Source organism: Tiliqua scincoides, chromosome 2 (genome assembly GCF_035046505.1).
Source record: "Tiliqua scincoides isolate rTilSci1 chromosome 2, rTilSci1.hap2, whole genome shotgun sequence".
Lineage (NCBI taxonomy): Eukaryota > Metazoa > Chordata > Lepidosauria > Squamata > Scincidae > Tiliqua > Tiliqua scincoides.
In genome coordinates this window covers 233,128,175-233,152,559 of record NC_089822.1, presented here as the reverse complement: position 1 = coordinate 233,152,559, position 24,385 = coordinate 233,128,175, and the positions used below count along the sequence as shown (strand labels likewise).

The 24,385-nt window shown below is 43.1% G+C and overlaps 1 protein-coding gene across 1 annotated transcript in view; it reads left to right on the top strand.

The window, feature by feature from the left end:
• Window positions 1–304: 304 nt before the first annotated feature.
• Window positions 305–24,385, top strand: part of LOC136638960 (contactin-6-like) — a 196,551-nt gene continuing 172,470 nt past the window's right edge. The window contains 3 exon segments of the mRNA XM_066612985.1: window positions 305–336; window positions 1,064–1,198; window positions 9,142–9,218. Of these exon segments, the coding sequence (XP_066469082.1) occupies window positions 305–336; window positions 1,064–1,198; window positions 9,142–9,218 (244 nt within the window).

Here is a 24,385-nt window from a genome sequence, read left to right as displayed (position 1 = left end):
ATCTGGAGCTACCTCATCCCCCTCCTTTCCTCACCCCTTTCCATTACTTACCAAGAGCACATGCACAGCCTCCTGCCTTTTGCCTTACTTCGGTTGCAAATAAACAGAAGCAAGGCATACTGGGATGCTGTTCCCTAGAATCAGAAGTGGTGTGGTGCAGGGGGCTGTGCCCTATGGTTGGCAACCTTCAGTCTCGAAAGACTGTGGTATAAGCCTACAGCACCCGGTATTCCCAGGCAGTCTCCCATCCAAGTACTAACCAGGCCTGACCCTGCTTAGCTTCTGAGATCAGACGAGATTGGGCATGTGCAGGGTAACAGCTGCCCTGCACTTCTGGTAAGTAACAGAACAGAAGGGGAGGAGGCTGGTGTTTTAGCCTCTCTCTGCTGCTTGGTCCTTCATAAACACTGGTGGGCAAGGAGAAGCTATTTGGAACTGTGGCAGCCCCTCCTCTTCTGTTCCGTTACTTATTTTTCCCCTTCTCCAGCCTTTCTCTGGCTTTGCTGGAGTGGGAGGACAAGGGGTCTGCATTCATAGCAGTCATTAACACTGTTTGTAGTTAGAGGAGCTGCCATGCTAAAGTTCCTGGAAATGTGACTATAGGGTCCAGTATATATGTGGGCTTTAATTTTGGTCTTCATTCAATCAATCACAGTTTTCATGATGGACTTCAAGCAGAGGTTGGACAGGCATCTAGCTCTGGATTTCTTGCATCAAACAGGATGGAATCCAAGGTCCTCTCCAACTCTGTGATGTGATGGCTGAGTCCAAACTGGGGCACAGGATGAGATGATGTCAAAAGACATTCATTGTGACTAAGTGGAAGGTGATGGACATTGGAACAAAACTCCTGACACGCCGATAGGTTCTCAAACGGCTATATATCCAGGGAAGTGATTTTGGAGTCATAGTAGAAAGCTCAGTGAGAACATCAGCTCAGTATCCTGTATGAGTGAAACAGGCACATTCAATATTAAGAACTATTCAGATGAGGATTTAAATAAACTATCCCTGCATACTTGTTCGACATTCATGCTCTCAACCCGTCTTACTGTTTTTGCAGGCTTTACGGTTTTGACAGGAAGATCTACAGAGTGTCTCTGATGATTGGATGGGAGGAATTTTTGACCTTGGAAAGTGGAGATGATGTTGCCATGGAATCTCGTATTTCTGCTATCACTCATGAGCTGCTTTGCAGGTACAGTGTCTCTTTATTACTTTTCTGAATTTGATTGATAACACAGACCAACACACATTTTGCTTCCTTAAACGTTACACCAATTCCTGGGTATATTTGGGGTGCTGATTCCAAAAATGGCACCCGTTTTGCCCTATCTTGTCTAGTTTTGGAGACAAGGCATAGCCTCTTTAGTGAATGGTTCAAGCAGCTTCCTCATGAGGAAGCCTACACCATGGCTTCCTCATGAGGAAGCTGCTTGAACCATTCACTAATGAGGCTATACTATATCTCCAAAACTAGACATGGTAGGGCAAAACGGATGCCAATTTTGGAATCAGCACCCCAAATTCAGATCAAACCACCATAAAGTTTGGGGAAAACTTTTCTGACCCTCAATTTTGTAGGCCTGTGTAATCTATAGCACCGTAGTTTATTTCTTAAAGGAAGTATACGTACCCTAACAATGAACCACTTGGCCAAGCACCTTATTATTGGGAGGACAATTATAGTTAGTGCTTATTCCAGGGGTTCCCAAACTGCTTATCGCAATGCCATGTGTAGTGAGGCAGCACATGATTTGTGTGTACTTTGAAAAGCCCACCTGCCCATCCTGGGCCTCTTAACACTGTTTGAAGCTCTGTCATGGATCTCTGATCACAGATTATGTCATCACCAGGGACTTCAGGGAGCCATGTGTTGCTTTTGCAGTGCAGGGGGCAATGCAGACCAAAGAAGATTAGAAAGCACTGGTTTATTCCTATGACTGCTTGAGCCTAAAGCAGCCTTAACTTTGAGTATGCTCACACTGATCTTCACCAATGATGTCATGGGCTGGCAGGGGTGGATTCAAGCAGGGGGGGGGGTTATGTGTGCATGGACCCCCTCCCAAACTGATGACAGAGGGAAAAGGCACCTACCGGGATAGGGAAAAGCCAAAGCATGGCCCGGAGCCCAGGTCTACCTGCCTGGAAGAGTTGGAATGGGAGCCCAGTTCTACCCACCCAGCAAACCTCAGCTACAGATGACAAGTTCAACTTGGAGCCCAGGTATACCCAGTTGGTAGATCTGGGCTCCAAGTCCAGGCAGGAGCCCAGGTCTACCCACCAAATGAACCTCAGCTACGGAGGACATGAAGTTCAACTCAGACGCCTGGTCTACCTAGCTGGTAAATCTGGGCTCCAAATTCAGATGAGAGCCCACATCTACCCACCCAATGGAAGCCATGGAGGACATAAAGTTGAACCCAGAGCCCAAGTCTACCCGCCTGGTTGACCTGGGCTCTGGAGTTGGTAGTGCTTGTGGCCCTCCCCAAACATAAACACTAGATCTGTCCCTCGGGGCTGGTCATGTGAAAATTGCTACATATTGTAGCAATCCCCCCCTCTGCTATGTACTGAGTTTAGCTGAGTTTAGCCAGGAGTTGCTCTTTGTATCAACTTTGCATTGTTGCATTGAAATTGTTAGAAAAGAAAAGAAAAATCATTGCATTTGACTCATATTATAATGCATTAACAGAGCACTGGAAATTGTAGAAATTGTCAGGTCAAGCCATGATGAACCAAATAAAATACATATCTAATGTATGAAGGCTGATGAAGTCTATTCATATTGGCAAATAATTCCCTAATCATGAATCAACAGACATTTAGTATTTGTGAATTTTTGTCCTGCGCAGCCCAATCCTAACTTGTGCTGGGACAGGCCAAGTGGCCTGCACTGTATCCAGTGCAAGGTAGGTGCTGGCTGGAGTGCAACTCGAATTAAGGAGATATTTTCCCCTTACCCCATGTTATACCCAAGCCATCTCTATGGGGCTACTCAGATGTGTACCAGTGAAATGACTGGAGTAAATCCGAGCAGCCCTGAGTAATGCCGGGTTGGCCAGGAGGATTAGGGTTAGGATTAGGCCTGTGGTGTTGCAGCTGTTCCCATCACCCTCCAGGGCCTGATCCACCAAGCATCTCACCCTCTCCCCACCCAAAATGCCCCTCACTGTCTCCGTTCTGCCATTCCAGTGCCTTCTTCCACCCCTATGCTGGCCTCCATTGGTCAGTGTACACCCAGCATCCATAGGCTGGCTCTGGCCTCTGCACTGGTTCAGCCTGCTCAAAAGAAGGCACAAATGCGCTTTATGGCACTTTTGTGACAGTCCTGAGCTGGCACAGGGGACCTGAGCCAGCCAAGTTCAATGTCAGGATTGTACACTCTCTGTCTTGATATGACAGGTTTGCTTAAAGGCTGTATGTTAAAGAAGAGTTGATGAAGAGTTGATGATAAAGAATCCTAGCTGAAGTTTGAGCTATGGACAGATAATTATTGGGTGCTGATTATTGAATCTGTGGTAGCAAAACACTTTTTAACTCTCTGCTTATCTGTCAAAGCTATTCCAAAGAAGATTTTAGATACACATAAGCAGTAGAGTTTAAATGAATGGGATAGATAGATAGATAGATAGATAGATAGATAGATAGATAGATAGATAGATAGATAGATAGATAGATAGTGCAATTGACTCTTTTTAAAAAGGATTAAACAATATATTAGAGGCCAGGTCTACAGGAGGGATGGCCAACCTTTCAACTTTAGGGCTTCTGGACCTTTAACAGTTGTATAGAAGAGGGGATTTCACAGATGACAAGTTGCACTTTCTGAAATTTTTTTCTCTACACAATTGTTAAAGGTCCAGGAGCCCTAAATATGAAATGTTGGCCACTACAGTGAATAGGTCTGTCACTTAAAATTCAATTTACCTTTGAATACCAGGTGCTGATAACAAATGAAAGGTGGTCATGCCTTCCTTTTAAATTTGCCAGAAGCATCTGACTAGCCACTATTAGAAAATAAATGCTGAACTCAATCAGCTCATAGACGTATCTATCAGGATGGCCCCTTGTATTGGAATTGCGGAAGATATTACCGAGGAGATAGGGTGTGGTGTCCACAGTGCCCCTTGCTCTGAGTAAATGCAGGATTAAAGCCCAGGTGGTAGCTGGAGGTGTGCTGCGCAGCTGCAGCCACTAGAGCATAAGGAGATCCCTCAGGTATATAGGGAGCACCTGAGGCAGAAAGGGTTTGGTGGGTGATAGAAGGAGTGCAGGTTGGAGAGGAGACTGACTGACTTGGTTTATGGAATTGGGAATCAGACTGTGGATTGTGACTGGGCTTTGGCTTTGGACTTTGATTTGGATACCCTGACGGATTGGACTGACCTACCTGGAACCTGACTTTGGACAGTAACTTGGCTTATTGGCAACTCTGATTGATTGGACTGGTTTACAAGGCCCAGTGGATTGGGATTTGGCAAAACACCCCTTGAGAAGGATTAACAATCTTTTTGTATTAATTAGATGGCCATTGTCATTATTTGTATGCAAAAAGTTGAACTGTACTAAACAGTTGTCTGACCCAGCAGTGTCTAAATTATTTTCCCTGATCCTGACAAAGTGTAGGGGTATTGAACAGGTGACCTTGAATCTCCTTCCTGTCTTACAGTTCAGTGCTGATTCTCATCTATTAATGAAGAGTAGTGTCTATGTTCCATGGAAGTTAATAGAACATCTCTCATTAATTGTAAAGATCCTTTATTGCAATACTAAACAATTTAGATATGTGCAGATCTTTTTCTGGCCAGTTCAGATAAAATATATGATCTTTTTCCCCATTAGTGACACTTTAGCTTTTAGGGAGTCATTATCCAGTCCCTGGGTGCAGCTATTTGTCTGACTCCTGTCTCCAGCTAATGCACTGGACTTGTTATATTTCAATAAACGAGTTTCATCTTCGTCATATTCTCATGATACAATTATGCTAATTATAGTAAGCACAAGTGAGCCTTAAATTAATCATGTGATTCATGACTCAGCAGCTGCTTTTTCTGTGAATAATGAAAAAGAAGATAATGCCATGCACAGCCAGGTAGAATATTTTAAAAGAAAACTAAAGCAAAACTAGGCTACATTTTTCAAAGTAGGGTATGGACAAAACTAAAAGTTCTTTAAATTAAGCACCAGCATATTACAATAGTTCTGCTAATTAGCAGATATTCCAGATAGTCTTTGCCCCAACATCCTTAGAATGAAGGTGTGTGGCCCAGTTATTAGGGTGAACTATATGCTACAATTTTATTATGTTAGATGCATGATTTTTAACTTAAAAACAAATTAAAGCAGACCTCCTTAACACACTGCAGCTAGTGCAACTGAGGGCCCAATCCTACTCAGGGCCTGCGTCAGTGAACCTTGCAATCTGTCACTTTATGTACCACGCCACTGTCATCTGCTTTGGGGCCGGGGCTCCGGGCCATGCTTTTGGAACCCCCCCCCCATGCATACTAACAGCTCACCAAGACCACAGTAGGGCAGGTAAGATGGTTCTGGTTCTTTGGAGCAGCTCCACTGGTTCAGCGGAGCAACACTCCCCATTCTAACTTGAAGAAGGCTCTAAGAAAATTTTACCAGTGGGTGCACCTTGCCCTGCCATTCATCTCAGACCTGTAAATGATACCAGGGTCCTAAACAAGATCATTTGGGGGGGAGAGAGAGAGAGAGAGAGAGAGAATATGCCTCTGGTTCCTAACTTTTCCTCACCAAGCTCACTGACAATGCAATCAGATCTCCACACTGGATGAGTCAGTCGCATGGACTATTAGGAAACATCAAGTCACACCCTTCCCAAGGTGTGGAGCAAAAGGGATTTTCAGCTGCCATCCTATGAGCTTTTCCAGTCCATCAGAGCTGTGGAAGTTAGCAGAGCCAGCTGACTATTTCATCTATAATTTCTATTGTGTGGCCATGATACAGTGCCCCATTAGAAAAGAAAAATGTTTTTTTCTTTTTTTTAATCTTCGGAAAAAAAGACGTCATCACTGAGCTGGAATAACGAAGCAGAAAGCAGTTGCAATAAGTCTTCCAAGAATGTTTTAATTCAATTAACAAGGTTAGATTTTTTTTCTCTGAGAAATGTACCTCTCACACCATTAAACTAATGTTCTCTATTCTTCTCATTTTCTCAAAGAGCATTTTTCATAAGTCTTGACAAGTCTTTTTGCTTATGCCAAAAAGAATAAATAATGTATATGCGGATAATGACATTGGCAGGCAACAAAATGGCCTCCATCTTTCTTTCTCCCTTCCCCCCCCTAATAATCAGTTGCTATTTAAATGAGATAATCTGATGTAAACATATAACCAGAGGCAAGAAGGGTGATGAAGATAAAGACTGAGATCATTATTTGAAAATCTGAATATTTATTCTTAGGTCTCATGTGCCTGTTTCTTTCTACTACAAGTTAAAATGGAAATGCTGCTTAGATATTAATACTGCATAAGAAAGGAAGGGGGAAAGCATTTGGGGAATAAAGTTTTCAGCAGAATTGTATGCTGCTGATATATACAGAAAAGTTAACACTGAGTTAGAGGACAAAATATTTTGTCTTTCAGATCCTTTTCCCAGCATCTTTAGAACTTAAATGAAAGCTAATCCAGTGTTACTGATGGTTGCATCCCAGGAGATACATTTTGTAAGAATCTTCAAGAAATTCCCATATCCACATTTATTTATCCAATTTTTATCCCATTTTTCTTCCAGAAGGGCACTCAAAGAGACCATGGTCCAAATCCTAACCAAGTTCCCAGCTCAGACATTGCTGTGCCAATGGGGCATGTGCTGCATCCTGCATTTGGGGCAGTCATGGAGGCTTCCTCAAGGTAAGGGAATGTTTGTTCCCTTACCTTGGGCTTGCATTGCCCTTACCTTGGTGCTGGAAAGTTGGTTAGGATTGTGCTCTATGAATCTGTCTGGACCATTGGTCCAACTAACCTAATACTCTCTGCTCAGATAGTCCTGTTTATTGACATATCAGGGTATGAAGAGTCAGGAAGACTATCCCACGCTGATGGTATGGTAAACAGATATGAGGTCCATGCTAAGAAAATAGGACAAAAGAAAGGGCTGATTTCAGGGACAAGCTGTGGAAAAAACACTAGCCTGGCTTTGGATGCAGGAGGCAATCATGTCTTTTTGCAGCTGACTCAGGAGAAGAGTATGAACTGAAAAGTATGAGTCAGCTTGTCAGAAACTCACTTCAGCAAGTGTTGGTGACTATAGGCTGCTTTGGAGGAAAAGTCTATTCATGTGCAAGGATGTACAGGTATAATGTAATTATCCACAGATTTTTCACCTGTGGTTTCATCTCAGCACAATGAGAAGGGAAATTCCTTCCTTTGCATTAAAGGAAAAAAGTCATTTAACAATAGCTTCGTTAATGTGGGAGAGGGCAACTGGCAGACAATCCATCAATCATTCTCTCTCCAGGCACTTAGAACAGCTTTGCTCCGAGGCAAGCGACCCCTCCCTTCCCCCTGAACACATGAAAGAATGCAAGTGATTATCACCTCCTCGGTCTGGGTGAAGGGAGGGGTTGCTGCCTCTGAGTGAAGCCTTTCAAAGCATCTGGAGAGAGAATGATTGCCTGATGCCTCTGTCTTGCATTACAAAGGTCAGCAAGGCTGTTTTTAAATTGTTGAGCAAAGGGACATTGTTTTTTAAGTGGATTTTCTTTAACATGATTTTTGGGAACAGAACCCTCCTGGATACCGATACTTAACCTGTACTTATGATTGAGCCTCTATTTTTGAGCATGAATATCTGGAGTTGTGATGCCCCAGTTTTGGAACCTCTGACCTAATCTATATAAAGGTTGGAGGTCCCTTGTTAAAAAAAAATCACACCAAAATTAAGCAGTATCTTGTTTTTAGCTTATGCCTAAATCTGGCATTGCTTGAGCTGCCTGTATAATGGCAAAGCCAGAGAAAAGGCACCGTCTGAGCTATGCCCATAGTAAGTATGAAGACAAGAAAGAAGAAGAGGGTGATTGCCAATCTCTTCCCTTCTTCTGAGGTTTAGGAGAAACAATTGCCTTGGGCCAAGAAGAGTGTCTAGAGCAGTGGTGTCAAACTTGTTTCATACAGTGGGCTAAATAGCATTCATGATGCCTGCTATGCACTGAAAGTGATGTCATAAAGCAGGAAGTGATGCAATTAAGCAGGTCGTGACCAGAAATAAGCACTTTTTCTCACTTAGAAACTCATTAGCTGCAAATGACAGAAGAGTCAATAAGCAAGTCTTGGTCATATTATCAAGATATGGGAGAGGCCAATTATCAAGCGGGCAGCCCTTTCAGCAGTGACACCTCAGCACAGCTCAGCAACTGAGAGCAACTGACAATGGTACTATGAGAGCCCGAGGGCCGAATGAACAGCTTTAGGTAAGGGAAGGTGCATTTGACTCAGGCCTCATGTTTGATACCCCCAGTCTAGCAAGTATTATTGTGGAAGAATGCACCACCTTGCATATACTGTCCTCTACCACCAAGCTGCAGCCTCTTCCACAGCATTGTCTTAAAAAGACATCCATAGTAATTTCATTTTATTAGTTATTTCAATAGGTAAAAGATTCACATACAATATTAGTACCAAAGTGTTAAACAGAGTCAAATTGAAGTGATCTCCTTTTATCATCAGCGCTATCGAAACCATCTCTCTTACCAAAGGCTTTTTGCTGCCTTTTTGACTTCCCACGTACTAATCTGATGAAGAGAAGAAAAAGTTCTTGGGTTGAATAACAAGTGGTTAACAATAGAAAATCAAATAATAGTGGGAAATCAAGATCTATTGTATATCAATAATCATAGGACATGATAGAGAGAACCATGATATATTTCTCAAACACTGGTGACAGTCCATTCACCAAGCAGATTTCTTAAAATGTGTTTGAAATTCACTGATTGTCATTCACTTGGATGAAGATTAAGGAGCATTTACATGAAATAGGAAATAAGTTGAATGAGAAGAGAAAAGGCTTACTGATAAGTGGAAAATATGATGGCGTTGTAAGCGGTTTCTGGTACTTCCAATGTTTTGAAAGTTCTTGGTTCTGTTTTGTTTGTTCTTGGTTCTGTTCAGGCATGACCTAGAAAAGTGCATCCTGAGTAAACCGGATGAACAGCAGCAGGAAACTTCCAGTCATGAGACAGGGAAGGGTTAGTGTTTTGCATTGAGCAGGAGGTGGGGGGAGGGAGTCAGGAACAGGCACTCTTGCCTGTCTCTGAAGGAACCGATGATCACTGGACGAAGGATGAGTGGTCTTTTCTTTTTCTCTGGAGGAGGGAAGACAGAAGGAGGAACACAAGAGGCTTCTGGCCTTATGACTGGCTGGACAAACCCAGGGAGGAAGAAAAAGGAGGTGGGGAAGCCAGGAAACAGTTCCACATGGCTTTGGCCATTGTTACCCAGGAGAAAGACGATGTCTCATTGAATGACAGGCAATGGGACTACTTCTGCATAGACCTGCAAAGGATTGGGTCATACTCTTAACCTAAGCCTCCCAGCTGCTGCTGCATGACCGTTCTCTCACTTGCTGCTTCAGTTCTCTCCCACTCTCTGTCCTGCCCCCTCCTACCCTGCTGAGTTATTTGGGAATTTCAGGGGATAAGTCATAAGAACATAATCATAGCCCTGCTGGATCAGGCGGAAGGCTCATCTAGTCCAGCTTCCTGTGTCTCACAGTGACCCACCAAATGCTTCAGGGAGCACACAAGATAACAGGACACAACCTGCATCTTGGTTTCCTCCCCTGCATCTGGCATTCTGATGTAGCCTACTTCTCAGGAGCTTGCACATACCTAACATGACTTGTAGCCTGTGATATGCGATACAAGGACATCTGCAAGAGGAATCTGAAGGCCTTAGGAGTGGACCTCAACAGGTGGGAAACCCTGGCCTCTGAGCGGCCCGCTTGGAGGCAGGCTGTGCAGCATGGCCTTTCCCAGTTTGAAGAGACACTTCGTCAACAGTCTGAGGCAAAGAAGGAAGGCCCATAGCCAGGGAGACAGACCAGGGACACACTACACTTGCTCCCAATGTGGAAGGGATTGTCACTCCCGAATCGGCCTTTTCAGCCACACTAGATGCTGTTCCAGAGCCACCATCCAGAGCGCGATACCATAGTCTTTCGAGACTGAAGATTGCCAACATGCAGCCTGTGATAGACTTTTCTTCCAGAAATTTGTCCAATCCCCTCTTAAAGGCATCTAGGCAAGATGCCATCACCAATTCCTACGGCAAGGAGTTCCACAGACTAATTAAACACTGGTTAAAGAAATATTTTCTTATGTCTGTCCTAACTCTCCCAACACTCAATTTTAGTGAATGTCCTCTGGTTCTGATGTTATGTGAGAGGGAAAAGAGCAACTCTCTATCCACTCTATCCATCCCCTGCATAATTTTGTATGTCAAAGGGTGCAATCCTAACCCCTTATGTCAGTGCTTTCCAGAATTTGGGTGTTGTTGTTTTTTTTGGTTCAACAGGATGACCATTCTTATTTTTTAAGCTGCCATTTCTTTCATCATTCTTTCCAATTCCTTCTTCAAACTCACCGTTTCTGCAAAGCCTTTGGTGTCACACCTTAATCCCCATTCCCTTCTGTAACTAAACAGAGCACATTTAGCTGAAATCATCATCCCCATCTTGCTCCCCTATCCAGGGTTGTCTCCCTTGTGTTAACAGCTAGACTGAAACATTCATTGACCAGGCACCTGTTGTTCCACTCTCAGTAAAGCACCACTCACATTGATGGTACTATATAAATAATTACTAAAAATAGATAATAACAAATTATTACACCCCCCCTTCTCAGAGTTGGCAAGGTGACAGTACGTGAATCGTACTACTCAGTGTATGTGGTCAGCAAATGTGCAGATGTGCTGGCCTCACCAGTAGGTAGAGTTGGTTCCTAATTTAAAGGCTCGTGGGTAGGATGACCAGATACAATGGAGGACACAGTCCCTATACCTTTAACCATTGTAGAGAAGAGGGAATTTTGGCAGGTGCAGCTTAACATGGAAAGGTTTAAAAAGCGACATCTGCCAATATTCCCTCTTCTATACAGTAGTTAAAGGTGTAGGCTCTATGTCCTCCATTGTATCTAGTCACCCTGCTCGTGGGCTGCCCTCTCCTATTTTGGCTGGATTTTAGCTGCTTCTTGTCTTGCTCTTAGTCCCTGTATAGTGGCATAGTCAGAGGGGGTGCAAAGTCTTTCTGATCTCAGAAGCTAAGCAGGGTCAGGCCTGGTTAGTACTTGGATGGGAGACTGCCTGGGAATACTGGGTGCTATAGGCTTATATCATAGTCTTTCGAGACTGAAGGTTGCCAACCAAAGAAGTCCCTGTATACAACCATGGCTGCATTTCTTTCCTTGTCCTAGTAAAGTACTTAACAAAAGTCAATTTGCTGGGGGTGGGGGGTGGGGGTGGGCTGCTTTAAACCCTCAACTTTGCTGACACTCATTTCCCCATTCATTTTCATGACAAAAAGGCTAGGAAGACTTATCTTGTAATGGGGCAGTGTGGCAAGCTCTTTCTTTTCTTTAAACTATCTTAAAAAAAAAAAAGATGTCAAAGTCCACAGTTGACCAATGCAACATCTAGGACAGCATAGGAAGAAATAAGGTGGTCATGAGGAGGCAGGAGCTTGAATGAGCTCTGATACTCTTTCTACCCTTCAAACACAGCTTTAATAAAAAGTAAAACAAAACAAAAAATTATGCTTCTCTGCCCTCCTACAGAGTAAGTCCCTGCCTCCTTGTCATGAAAATGAACAGGAGCTCATTGGTCCAAATAACTCACATACCATGTCACTCATCTGAGTTCCCCAGGCATTCATTTCATCATGAATGACAATTAGACCACACTGGCCTGATGCAATGAATTTTCCATTCATTACAAAGTAAATGATTCTGCCTGGAGGCTACAATCTAGAAACAGACTCAAGAGAGATGAGAGAGGAAAGGGTGGGAATTGAAGACAAGGTAACAAGGGAAGAATTTGCAATTATTCCATGTACGCATACTAAGCAGGTTACCGGGTGCACTGTAAGACACATGTAACATGCGCACACAGGGGAAAAAATAGAATGGAATGCAATGTGTAAAAAATTCATGTATACAACTAGGCCCTAAATCAGGGGTGCCCAAACCCCGGCCCTGGGGCCACATGCGACCCTCAAGGCTTCTCAATGCGGCCCTCAGGGATACCCCAGTCTCCAATGAGCCTCTGGCCCTCTGGAGATTTGTTGGAGCCCACACTGGCCAGACGCGACTGCTCTCAGCGTGAGGGTGACTGTTTGACCTCTCACATGAGCTGTTTGTGAGGAGTGGCTCCCTCCACTGCTTGCTGTTTCACATCTGTGATGCAGTAGCAGCAGAAAAGGAAAGGCCAGCCTCGCTTCGTGCAAGGCCTTTTATAGGCCTTGAGCTATTGCAAGACCTTCATTCATTCATATAAGTTCATCTTTAATATATTCATTTATGTAAACTTATGTAAATGTATTCAAATTTTAAATGTAAATTAATTCTTTCCCCCCCCCCCCGGCCCCTGACACTGTGTCAGAGAGCTATTGTGGCCCTCCTGCTAAAAACTTTGGACACCCCTGTCCTAAATGGTAGCAGTTCTAGGTAGGAGGGAAGAGAAAGAGGACATCCTTACAACAAGAAGGGGGCACATAATGGAACAGATGGAAGAGAAGAGAAAAGGGGGAAAGCAGAACATATCACAGCTGTTACCCAGGGGAGAATCGGGCCTGAGGAACCAGTATTTTTGTGCTGGTGGGAAGGAAGGAGGAGAACAGAAAGAGGGGGGGGGGGAAGGAGAAGAGGGAAAGCATAAAAGTATTAAAGGATAGACCAAGTTGTCTTAGATCTCAAGCCTATGCATGTCTACTCTGAAGTAAGTCCCATTATAACCAATGGGGCTTACTTCTAGGTAAGTGTAGATAGGATTGCAGCCTTAGGCCCAAATCCTATCCAATTTTCCAGTGCAGCCACAATGCAGCCCTGATGTATGGGGACATTTGTTCCCTTACCTTGAGTAGGCCTTTGTGATTGACCCTCCACTGCAGGATGCAGCACATGTCCTGCTGGCATGGCTGCACCAGTGCTGGAAAGTTGGATAGGATTGGGCCCTTAGAATCCCACATATAACTGTCAAAGGAGGAAAACATAAGGACCTTTCTTTTGAGTCTTAATGGTCTATCCCCAGCTTGAGATGAGGGCATCTATTGTTCTGTACCCTACAAAGTGTGGGGCAAAAGATTCCTTGATTGTTCAGAAGGCCTGTGTCTTAATTATCAGACAACTCTTGATTGAGTTTACAACAGATTGGGGACAGGAGGGAAGCCAAAGTTGAAGGATCCTGTTTTGTGTTTACTAATGACTTTGTTTATTTTGAAAGCAGGAAACTCCCAAGATGAGGCTTATTCACATGTTTAAGTCTGCTGACTAAGCAGGGAGTGGCAGGCCGTGGAATATAAGAACATACAATAAGAAAAGCAAGGCTAGTTTCCTTGCCCAACTAGCTAGATTGGAGTGGGGGTTGCTCTGTGAGGGGAGGAGGTTGCTCTGAAGAACCAAAGTTCAAGTCCAGGACGGGGGCAGAAACAGTGGTGCCAGCACACACAGTACCTAAACCCCCTTCTTGGACCTGATCCACTTGCATGGATCAACATGGATTTGTACCAGTGATATTACTGGTGTAGGTCGGAATTGACCCACTGCAGTTGCTGGGATTTACCCAGAAACAAAGTAACAAATGTCCTCTTATCCAGTGGAGACTCCAGCAGCCAAAAATCCTCTGTAGGATGCATCATAGTGCATGCTGGTGCTGCTGCTTTGCCCCAAGGAGATTTAAGTAGGATTGGTTTATGTTTCTATGAAAGAAAGGTTGGAACACTGCTGGTTTTGTGAGTCAGTTTTCTTTCTAATTTTGTTGTGTGTAGATTTGTATCTCAGTAAGATTGCATATGTATCTTTAAAAACTAAATGGAGCATCTCAACATGTTCTTGAACCCATCCTTGAACATTACTGTTCTTCTTTGTGTAGGCAGAGATTTGCTCCATGGGTGATTGTGTGAATTCTATAGCTTCAGATTTTAAACCATTTCAAAAACATTAAAGGATTATTATTTTATGACCTCTCCAATAAGTTTCTTTATGTAAGAGAAAGTATATTTTCTTTCTTCTAGTGATTTTTTATAGGTTTCTTCTTAATACATCAATGACTTCACCTCTTCCTATGAAAAAGCTTATTAAACTGAGGAAAAATAACATTCTTTTGGCAGTTTAGAAATAATTTAATGTTTTCATTTTGGTGAATAATAGATTCAAAGAAAACTCAATTCTGTTTTTAGTATCTCTTTTATGAAACTGAAACGCACAGGTGATCAACTATTTAAAATATTTGGAGTCATTTTTATTGCCTTTAAGAGGACAAAATAAATTTTAAAAATTGCATGTGTGTAATCTGCAGTTAACTGTAATAAGTACACTACTAAGTACTGTGTTCCCACTGTTCAACTTTTTTTTACCTAGGATGTCCAAATGGTACTTGTGAAGTGGATATGGAATACTTAGCCAACAACTTACTCCAGTATTGATGACCAGGGTTGCAGCATATCTCAACCTTTGTCCCCCAACATACCACTTCAAGTGGTACACCTATTGGAAGTACCACTGGAAGTGATGCTGTCATTGCCAGTTTCATCTGGGATGGGAGGCCAAATGTGATACAACCAGTAAGAGGCTCAGAGCAAGTGGGAGGACTTTTTCAAGTGCATGAAAGCCATGAGCTGGAGCTCTGTCCACCAAGACAAGCCTCCTACTTCTGTTTGTCGCATCATGTCACAGTTTCACTGCCAGGCGTCGAGTGTCAGGGGTGCTGCATGTATCACTCACTTTCCACATCATTGTCTGCCATACGGAATATCATGACATTAAGAGGTAGGTAAGGGTGCAATCCTAACCAACTTTCCAGCACTGGCATAGCTGTGCCAATGGGACATGTGCTGCATCCTGCAGTTGGGTGTCACTCACAGAGGCCTCCTCAAAGTAAGGGAAAGTTTGTTCCCTTTCCTCAGAGCTACATTGCCCTTACGTCAGTGCTGGAAAGCACTGACATAAGGGGTTAGGATTGCGCCCTAGGTTGCATAAGGCAATATGGGTGATGAGTAAGCGTGAATGAGTGGGGAGTTCAATTCATGAATTCCTTTTTTTAAAAAAATTTTGGCAAGCAGCTGATCATTTAATATAGCATCTAGTTTGACCTTCATGCTCCACATAGCTTTGACACACTGCATGTGTGGCGACAAAGTGAGGTGCTACCCACCAAATCCTTGCTTGAGACTTTCTCCAAGACCTCATAACAGGCCATGAGCTGTCATTCTTCCTATACCAACCATTGTGGCAACACTAGCATCTCTCCAAATCCTGCACTGTTTTTGAAAAAGTATTCTTTTGACCTGGAGTAAGCAGTACAAATTCATACCAAATGGAGGCTCAAGATGCTAGACCAGGGGTGCTCAAACTTTCAACTTTAGGGATGCTGGACCTTTAACAAGTGTATAGAAGAGAGAATTGCAGCAGGTGCAACTTGTCATCCCACAGATGACAAGCTGCACCTGCTGAAATTCTCTCTTCTATACACTTGTTAAAGGTCCAGCATCCCTAAAGTTGAAAGTTTGAGCACCCCTGTGCTAGACCAACAGCCCATTCCCAATTCCCAGCCGGCGACAGCTCTTTTATTTATTTATTTATTTATTTAGAATTCACACACACAGACATACAAACATATAACATACATTTAGGAGTACTAAATACCATATACCATTACTCATTAATCATACTATATGTCCTAATCTACTACTCATCTACTTCTGCCTCTTATTAGTTTATCCATTTATTTATATAATATATACTAAATTTTCCCTAATGCCCTGTACTATATTTTCTAAATTTTCACTTTCTGTCAAGCATAAACTTACTTCAATTACTCAATAATATTAAAAAAAAATCTAATTACCAAAATATAACAGCATATAAAACAATTCTTCCATCTACTCCTACTTCTACTCATTTATATATTTCTTATATCAAATATAATAGATTTTTCCTAATTCCCTATAATATCTTTTCTAAATATTCACTTTTTATCATCTCAGCTAGTTCAATTACTCATTAATATCAAATAATAATAATCTAATTTCCAAATTATAATAAAACCAACAATCTCTTATAATATGTTCTTTACCATTCTCTAAACTAATTCTCCAATCTGATTACATTTTTTCTTTAACATAATAACCACCTATAAAACAATTCATCCACATGCTAACATTTCCTACTATTTTTTCTAATTCATTCTAATTCCTATATATCAATTTCATATATATTTATTTTTTAAGTAAATTTAAACCAGTTATTAACTAAATAAAATCCTCCAATTTTCTTTAACCCTCAGGTTTCTTTTTCTTTCTTTCCATTTTTTCTCCTGTAATATCTTCAATAATTTATTTCCATAAAAGAATCCAATAAGCCCACACTTTCTTGTATAAGGTATGTTCATTCTTCCAATTAACTGGGATATGTTTTCTTCCTCTTGTTCCAACAAATTTTGTATTTTGTACACCCATGTTACTCTGTCCATCTTCTCTATTTCAATCTCCATCAGCATCCCCTCTAGATCCTGTTGATTTTCCACTCTTATAATTTCTGTATCCATTCTTCTGATGATGATTTCATCCCTCACCATAATCTTTTCGGCTTTCTCCTTCTGTTTATCTTCTGTTTTCTTCACAACTTCCAGTTGCTCCTTGCACACATCTATCTGTTGAGAGAGAGTCTTTAAACTGGCTTGAATCTGCAAGGACCAACTCAACTGCTTTCTTCTCATTGTGAACAATTTTTCCAAATTTTTGAGGATCATTTGAGTCCAAATATTTGGAACAGGCTCCATCTTGCAATTTCTCTCTGATCACAGCATATTATTCTCCTTACTTCCACCACATGTTTTTCAGTCAGGCATTTTTTGAATTTTTCTTACAGATAACAGTGTGAGTAATGGAGAAAAACAAAACAAAAGAAACAGTCTCAAGGAGACAAAACTCTTTCAAGTCTAATAAAAATTATGTCCACAAGTAATTCTGGATTTTAGTCCACACAACAAATTATATATTTATAATTATAATCCACGATCAATTTATTTCACTACAAAGATAAAGAGCACTTTCAACATCCTTAAAAAGTTTCTCATTAACGCCTTCAGTGTATCCAGGGCTTTTAGCCAAATCAGTCAATCAAAGCCAGGGACAATATTAACACATACTTATCTTAAATTTCCAACTTAAACTTTACACTTCATGCTTTTTCTTCCATATGGTATCTTAGCACGGAGCCAGCAGCTTGATTGCAGACACTGCCTCTCCCCCAATACTGTCCCTGATGATTTGGTTCCCAAGAAGAAAGCCCCCCTGGGGTTTCAAAGTCTCTGATACCTGCACTGTGGAAAGATCTTATCTCTCCTGATAAAGATCTTCAGATCCTCTCCAGACCTGCAGTTTTTTGGGGGAAAACAGACTGTCTCTCAGGAGCCCCTGGAGACATGTCTGTTCATCCACTGTTGGCTCCTCCTCCTCTCTCCCCGGCGCCGGCTCTTGAGTGTCGCAAACGTGCCATGAATCGTGTTTGTGCCAACTTGAGAGCCAGCAGTGCTGGCATAAGAAAAAATATCCCCTTGTTCTGAAGTGACCTCCAGGAGCCTCTTGCCCTGTGTTGAATAGAGTGCAAGCCAGGCGGTCTGGCTGTAGCGGCACAGGGTTAGGATTGTGCTGGAAGAATGTAAAATCACAATTTACTAAGGAAAAAAGAGATTGCGCTTGGACTATCACCATTCTCTGATGAGATCAATTGCATTCACTATGTACCTAATAGTAAAAATGTCCAAAACATAGCAGGCTGTGGCCAAGTAGGCTCATGGCTATGACAGAACATCATAGTTCTTGTTCATTGTATCTTGCTCTTTTTATCTTGGACAAGTTGGACAAGTTTCTGGATTGGACAAGTTTCTGGAGGAAAAATCCATTATGGGGTACAAGCCATGATGTGTATGCGCAACCTCCTGATTTTAGAAATGGGTTATGTCAGAATGCCAGATGCAAGGGAGGGCACCAGGATGAGGTCTCTTGTTATCTGGTGTGCTCCCTGGGGCATTTGGTGGGCCGCTGTGAGATACAGGAAGCTGGACTAGATGGGCCTATGGCCTGATCCAGTGGGGCTGTTCTTATGTTCTTATGTTATGTTCTTATGTTATCTGACTTTTTATCTGACCATGGTTTTTATGGGTATATGTTAATGTGTTTTTAATATGTTTTTATTTGTGGTGAAATTATGTTTTTAATCTGTTTTTAATATGTTGTGAGCCGACCTGGGTCCCTTTGGGGAGAAGGGCGGCATATAAATAAAGTTTAATAATAATAATAATAATTGTATCAGTGAGGAGACTTTAGGAGTGATGTGATAGGGAGAAAAAAGGGTGAACAAGGTTGAGGATCCTATCAGGATTCAACTTCCCTGGGTCAACACAGCTGCAATGAAGCTCCGAAGTAAGAGGGGGGGGGAAGCATTCCCTTACCTTGAGGAGGCCTCCATGATTCCCTCCCACATTCCCATGATGTAGTGTGTGCCCTGTTGGCACAGCTGCATCAGTGCTGGAAAGCTGGATAGGGTTAGGCCTTTAATAAGTAAAACCTTTGTTGACTCATTTTTTTTTTTTAGCAATGTACTATATATTTAAAATACTTGTTCATCTAAAATATCTGCCATTGCTCTCATTAAGGTAATTGGTGTGCTGTTTAGCTCAAAACATCAAGATGTGCTTTTCAACGCATGACAATCACTGCATAGGAAATTTATTCCTCTGTAGGAACTTCCATTTGTTTTCTTCTAAGGAGACTGCTGTGAACTGTTGCTATGGCATGTGCGGCCTTCGGTGACAGGAAATCCTTGAAAAGTTGAAAGATAATTCATCAACAGCCGCACTCTTGTGTCAGGTCAAAGAGCTCTCTCTGTGTTGTACCTTTTTATGAAAACAACGTGCTTGTTGTGATGGGACTGGAGATGAAATGTTCTTTGTGTGGGGGAAATGATATGCAGTCAGTTTGAATAAAGGCAACGTAGACAGTGACAGCTGTTTCTAGCACAGCTTCTCAGCTTCTGTCACATTGAGCTTCTCCAATTCAAGACAACAGGAATATCTTTGTTAAGCAGACCTGACTCATATTTAAGGTATAATCTCGTTAATGTTTAGGGGGTCATCCCCAAGTTAGAACAAAAGGAAATTGAGTGGCCCACATCACATATGTTTGAACCATGCTTGAAAGCCCTTGAGGAACTGATAATGAGAGCCCAATCCTGTTGTTGGGCAGAGCCAGTGCTGGGTATAGTAAAAGCACCATAAAGCACTTCCCAACACCCAGTGAGTAAGCAGTGCTGGTGGGTAGTCTTGTGCTGTCCCAGGGAAGCCACATCCCACTCAACAGCCGCCAATGGAGATAAGGTTTGCATTGAGCAATGAAGAGGCATGGAGTGGGTGGTGGGAGGGTGTTCTGGAGGCATGGAGGAAGGCTTTCAGGGTGGGGGAAGGCAGGGAGGGGGTGTTCAGGCATGGGAGGAGGCAGGGATGATGGAACAGGCCTCTGCCGCATCCCAACCTCTGTCTTAGGCCTACAGGCATTACATGGGGCTACTTGGTTCTGCACCCGCTAAATAGTAGCCCCATTGAGCAGGCTCAGGTGCTACATGGGATGTCACCCAGAGGAGACCTCCTGCTATTCAAATCTAATGCTGGAAATAGCGTGGCCCAGTTGGACCTACTGTGCCAGCACTGTACAGGATTGGGCTGACCAAATCCAAAACAAACCTGAGAGAAATAGGGTCCTCTCAAACCCCTGGCATCACAATAGAAGATAGCTTCACCTTCTCACACTGAAGCACTTAGGGGGAAGAACTGACCTCCCCAACAGCCCAATGCTATCTCCCCCCATGCAGCTGCATGCGGCATTCCAATGAAGTCCACTACAGACTGTGTGCTGTAGTGGAAGAGCAACAAGGCAGCCAACCAGAGGTATGTAAAAATATTTGTTGAGTAGACCTCCTGGCTGCCTTGGAGCATCCTCCTGTAATGGAGTGGAGGTAGAGGTGATGATGATGATGATGGATTGTTACTATAGTATCAGCCGATCATACATAGTAAAAGGAAGGATTACAACTTGATAATGTGTGCGAAGAATTTTGAACTGTTGGGGAAAATGCTATATAAACGCTAATTACTTACCTCATTTATTGTAGTCTAGTAGGATATAAAAGCTTATATTGCAACCTCGGTCACCACAGTAGAGTCTGCTGGAGGTAAGCTATTCCCTCAGGCTTGAGCTAGCAAGAGTTTCAGATAGATGTTTGTAGTTGTTTTTTACTAGCCTTTTGAAGGTTTTTTTGAGTGCTTTGGAAACAGAAGGAATTCAGCTGCTTATACGTTGTTAGCCCATTTACCAAAAGTTTCAAGCACTTCAGGAAGTAGGATTAAAACAACAACAACAACAACAACCAGCAACTGCCTGCCTACCCTATTAAGACACTAGGCAAGGATTTGGAAATTGTCTCCTGAAAATCCCAGCTTCTCACTGCCAACCTCCAAAGAAGGCTGCTAAGGGTTGCAACATTTGCTTCAGGTTGACCAGTCTTTAACATAGACTACACCAAGGGTGCTCAATAGGTGGATCGCGATCTACCTGTAGATCGCGAGGCAAAATGAGTAGATCGCGGAGTGCAGACCCCCCCTTCAGGTGCCTCTGGGAGGAAACGCCGGGAGTAAGGCCCATTGTACTCAATGGGGCTTACTCCCAGGTAAGTGTGGCTAGGATTGCAGCCTCACAGCCTAATCCTAGGCATGTCTACTCAGGAGTAAGTTCTGTTATACGCAGTGGGGCTCAAGGTACACCAACATACATTGTACACATAAATGTTATATGTTATGATGGCGCGAACATTGTAAAAAAAAAAAACTCTGGTAGATCTCCGGGCCTTGCTGGGTTTCAAAGTAGCTCTCGAGCCAAAAAAGTGTGAGCACCCCTGGACTACACCCATTGCTCAATGAGATTCCATTTCATGATGCAGAAGCCAAATAGCCTCTGGAGACTGGTCTTGTGACCCTTTTGACCAAGACTTTGGCGTGTACACCAAATTCCTTATTTTTACCCTCCCCCACCACCACACTGAATGGGCTGGTTGAAAAACCTAACTGACCTTCACCACATCCATTCTTTCAGTGCGAAGTAGACAAAAAAACCTTCAACCCCTGGGCAATCAGGTGAGAAGCAAGAAAGTTTACATGGTCTTGACAATCAATTCCAGATTAATATTTTGGATTGGGAGGGCTGTTTCAGTCTTCAAAGGTGAATGAGTCACCAAACAGGGAGGAACTACCTAAATGGTTGGCAGAGACCCCCCCCCCCCAATAAATCAGAGTTCACCACTTTCCCTCCTTGCCTTGTGTATAGGTGGGGATGAGGCAGGGTCTGCCCTTCCCCCCAGCATGACCCCCTGAGAGTTGGGTGATCGTTTCCTGAAAACTCACAGAGTTCATTCATGTGATCTGGAGGTGTTTCTGATATTATCCTTATCCAAATTTTTCCACAGATTTTGGAATTCCAAATTATCTGGTTTTATTTCCAAAATGGAACTGATGCATCAGGAAGTCTCCGTCGTTCTACTTTTTTTGGTCCAAATTTTCTACTGTTTGCTGTGCATCCATAGTTTCATACATCTTTCAGTTCACGTTTCAGTCATGAGTTGGAAGAAACATTGATTCATGTTTCTTCCCACTCTTTGTTATCGACATGCATGTACAAAGTGCTGTTGCTTTACCCATATGCATGATTACAGCAAAGAGATATTTTGGGTGCAAATTTTTTAAATGATGCATCAATTAATTACAATGGGTCCTCCATATCCGCAGGTTTCGGTTCCTGGACCCCATGCACATGCCAAAATATGGGGGTGCTCCAGCCTCAGAGGCGTCGTTAGAGGGGGAGGCGTCTGCATTAAGTTTTGCAGAGAGCCTCCCTGCAGTGTGCAAGTGGTTCCTTTCCCTCCCCTTTGGAGCCATGTGGGTGGGTGTGGGGGAAATGGAGGCGAATAGCTCCCGAGGGGAGGGAGAGGAGCCACTTGCACGCTGCACGGTGAAAATTGCAGAAATTTGCCTGAATTGCTGAAATTTGTGGAAATTGCATAAATTGCTGGCAGCTGTCCCAAAAGTGATGTTTTATGGGAATCCCTTGTCCATGGGTTGTAAAGTCAACCTCAAAGGCTGGTTGGCCTTGAGGAGGGTAGTGCAATCCAGATCTTCTTCAGTTTCCCTTAGGGCTTAGTATTGATAAGCTGCTATTATCAATAGCAATGATTAGTTTAGATTCAAGGGGGAATAGACAGTAATTGGTTGTCTCTCCCAATATTCATTGGCCACAGTCTTTCATTCAGTATTCATTGGTTCATAGTTCATTCAGTGTAGAATTTTCATTCCACGCTAAACAAATATTTTCACCACTGAAGTTCACCAGCTGCTCCAAATGAAGGATTCTGAAGAAATCATCTTTTTCAGGATGCATCATAGAAAATGTCTTTTAAAGGTTTTCATTCAAATAGTTTCACATACGAATGCTATAATTATTATGCAAATGGTGCTCCTTCCTTCCCTTTTACTTACACTAGAGACCTCCCATTTAAAAGCCTTTTATAAGGTTCCAGACTCTCAGTGTAAAATTCCCAGAAACCAAACCCTGTCCCACTCACTAAGGACTAGACTCAATAAAAGATGAGACATCTGTAATCAAGTCAAAACTTCAGAGATTGTTTGGTTTGTCATTCAAAATAGTTGGAGGAGGGCAACTTGGGGAGGGGGCTGTGGAGAAGGGAGAAAAGTCTCTACTACATCACTTTCCTGATCTAAATTCTCTCAAGTTGCCTTTTTCCTGGTGGAAGAAAAAATGCAAGCCACATACACAGTGGTATATTTAATGAAGCAATGGTGGCTTAATTGGGGGGGGGGAGATTGGAAAAACTGTTTTTACGGCACCATTTTCCAAATTGTGGGTCATGACCCACCAGTGGATTGCAGGCCTGACCAAACTGGAAGATGCTTCCGGGTTGTGCTAGCCTGCAACCCACATCATTGGCTGCGTCATGCCATGCCACACCCAAGACTGCCTTGCAGAAGCTACCCACAAGGCATTCTGGGATGTGATGTGGCATGACATGGCCAATGACATGGTTTGTAGACCAGCATGGGCTGAATGCAGCTTCCAGTTTGAGCCTCATATTACCTCACAGTTTCCTGGTTGCAGTTGTCCTGGGCCCTACTGTGGACACTGAAGTGAGTCACGAAGGTAAGCAGTTTGGGAACTGCTGTTTTAGGTGTTGACAGAGGTAATATAGGCAACCCTCAGAATCAGCAGATTTGGTCCCCCTGGATCTGAATATCCTCAGATTCCAAATCCGCAGGATAGACCACCTGCAGCCCTACGAACCTGACCAGAACTGAAGACTGGAAGTCATGCTTTTTTGCTGGCTGAAATCCTCAGAAAGGCCTCTGGACCTGAACCAGAGCATCTGGTCAGGAACGGAGGCTTTGGGGTGCCCAAATCTGTAGATTCCAACATCACAGATTTCAGTATCTGCAGGAGTTCTGGGATTGGAACCCCCACAGATAATGCGGCCCACTCTGTATATAAAGACTGGGGAAGAGTTACACACACAGAGAAAGAGAGATGTTGGCAACCTTCAGTCTCGAAAGACTATGGTATCATGCTCTGAATGGTGGTTCTGGAACAGTGTCTAGTGTGGCTGAAAAGGCCAATTCGGGAGTGACAATCCCTTCCACACCGGAAGCAAGTGCAGTCTGTCCCTGGTCTGTCTCCCTGGCTATGGGCCTTCCTTCTTTGCCTCTTAGCCTCAGACTGTTGGCCAAGTGTCTCTTCAAACTGGAAAAGGCCATGCTGCACAGCCTGCCTCCAAGCGGGCCGCTCAGAGGCCAGGGTTTCCCACTTGTTGAGGTCCACTCCTAAGGCCTTCAGATCCCTCTTGCAGATGTCCTTGTATCGCAGCTGTGGTCTACCTGTAGGGCGCTTTCCTTGCATGAGTTCTCCATAGAGGAGATTATCTGCAGGAGTTCTGGGATTGGAACCCCCACAGATAATGTAGCCCACTCTGTATATAAAGACTGGGGAAGAGTTACACACACACACAGAGAGAGAGAGAGAGAGAGAGAGAGA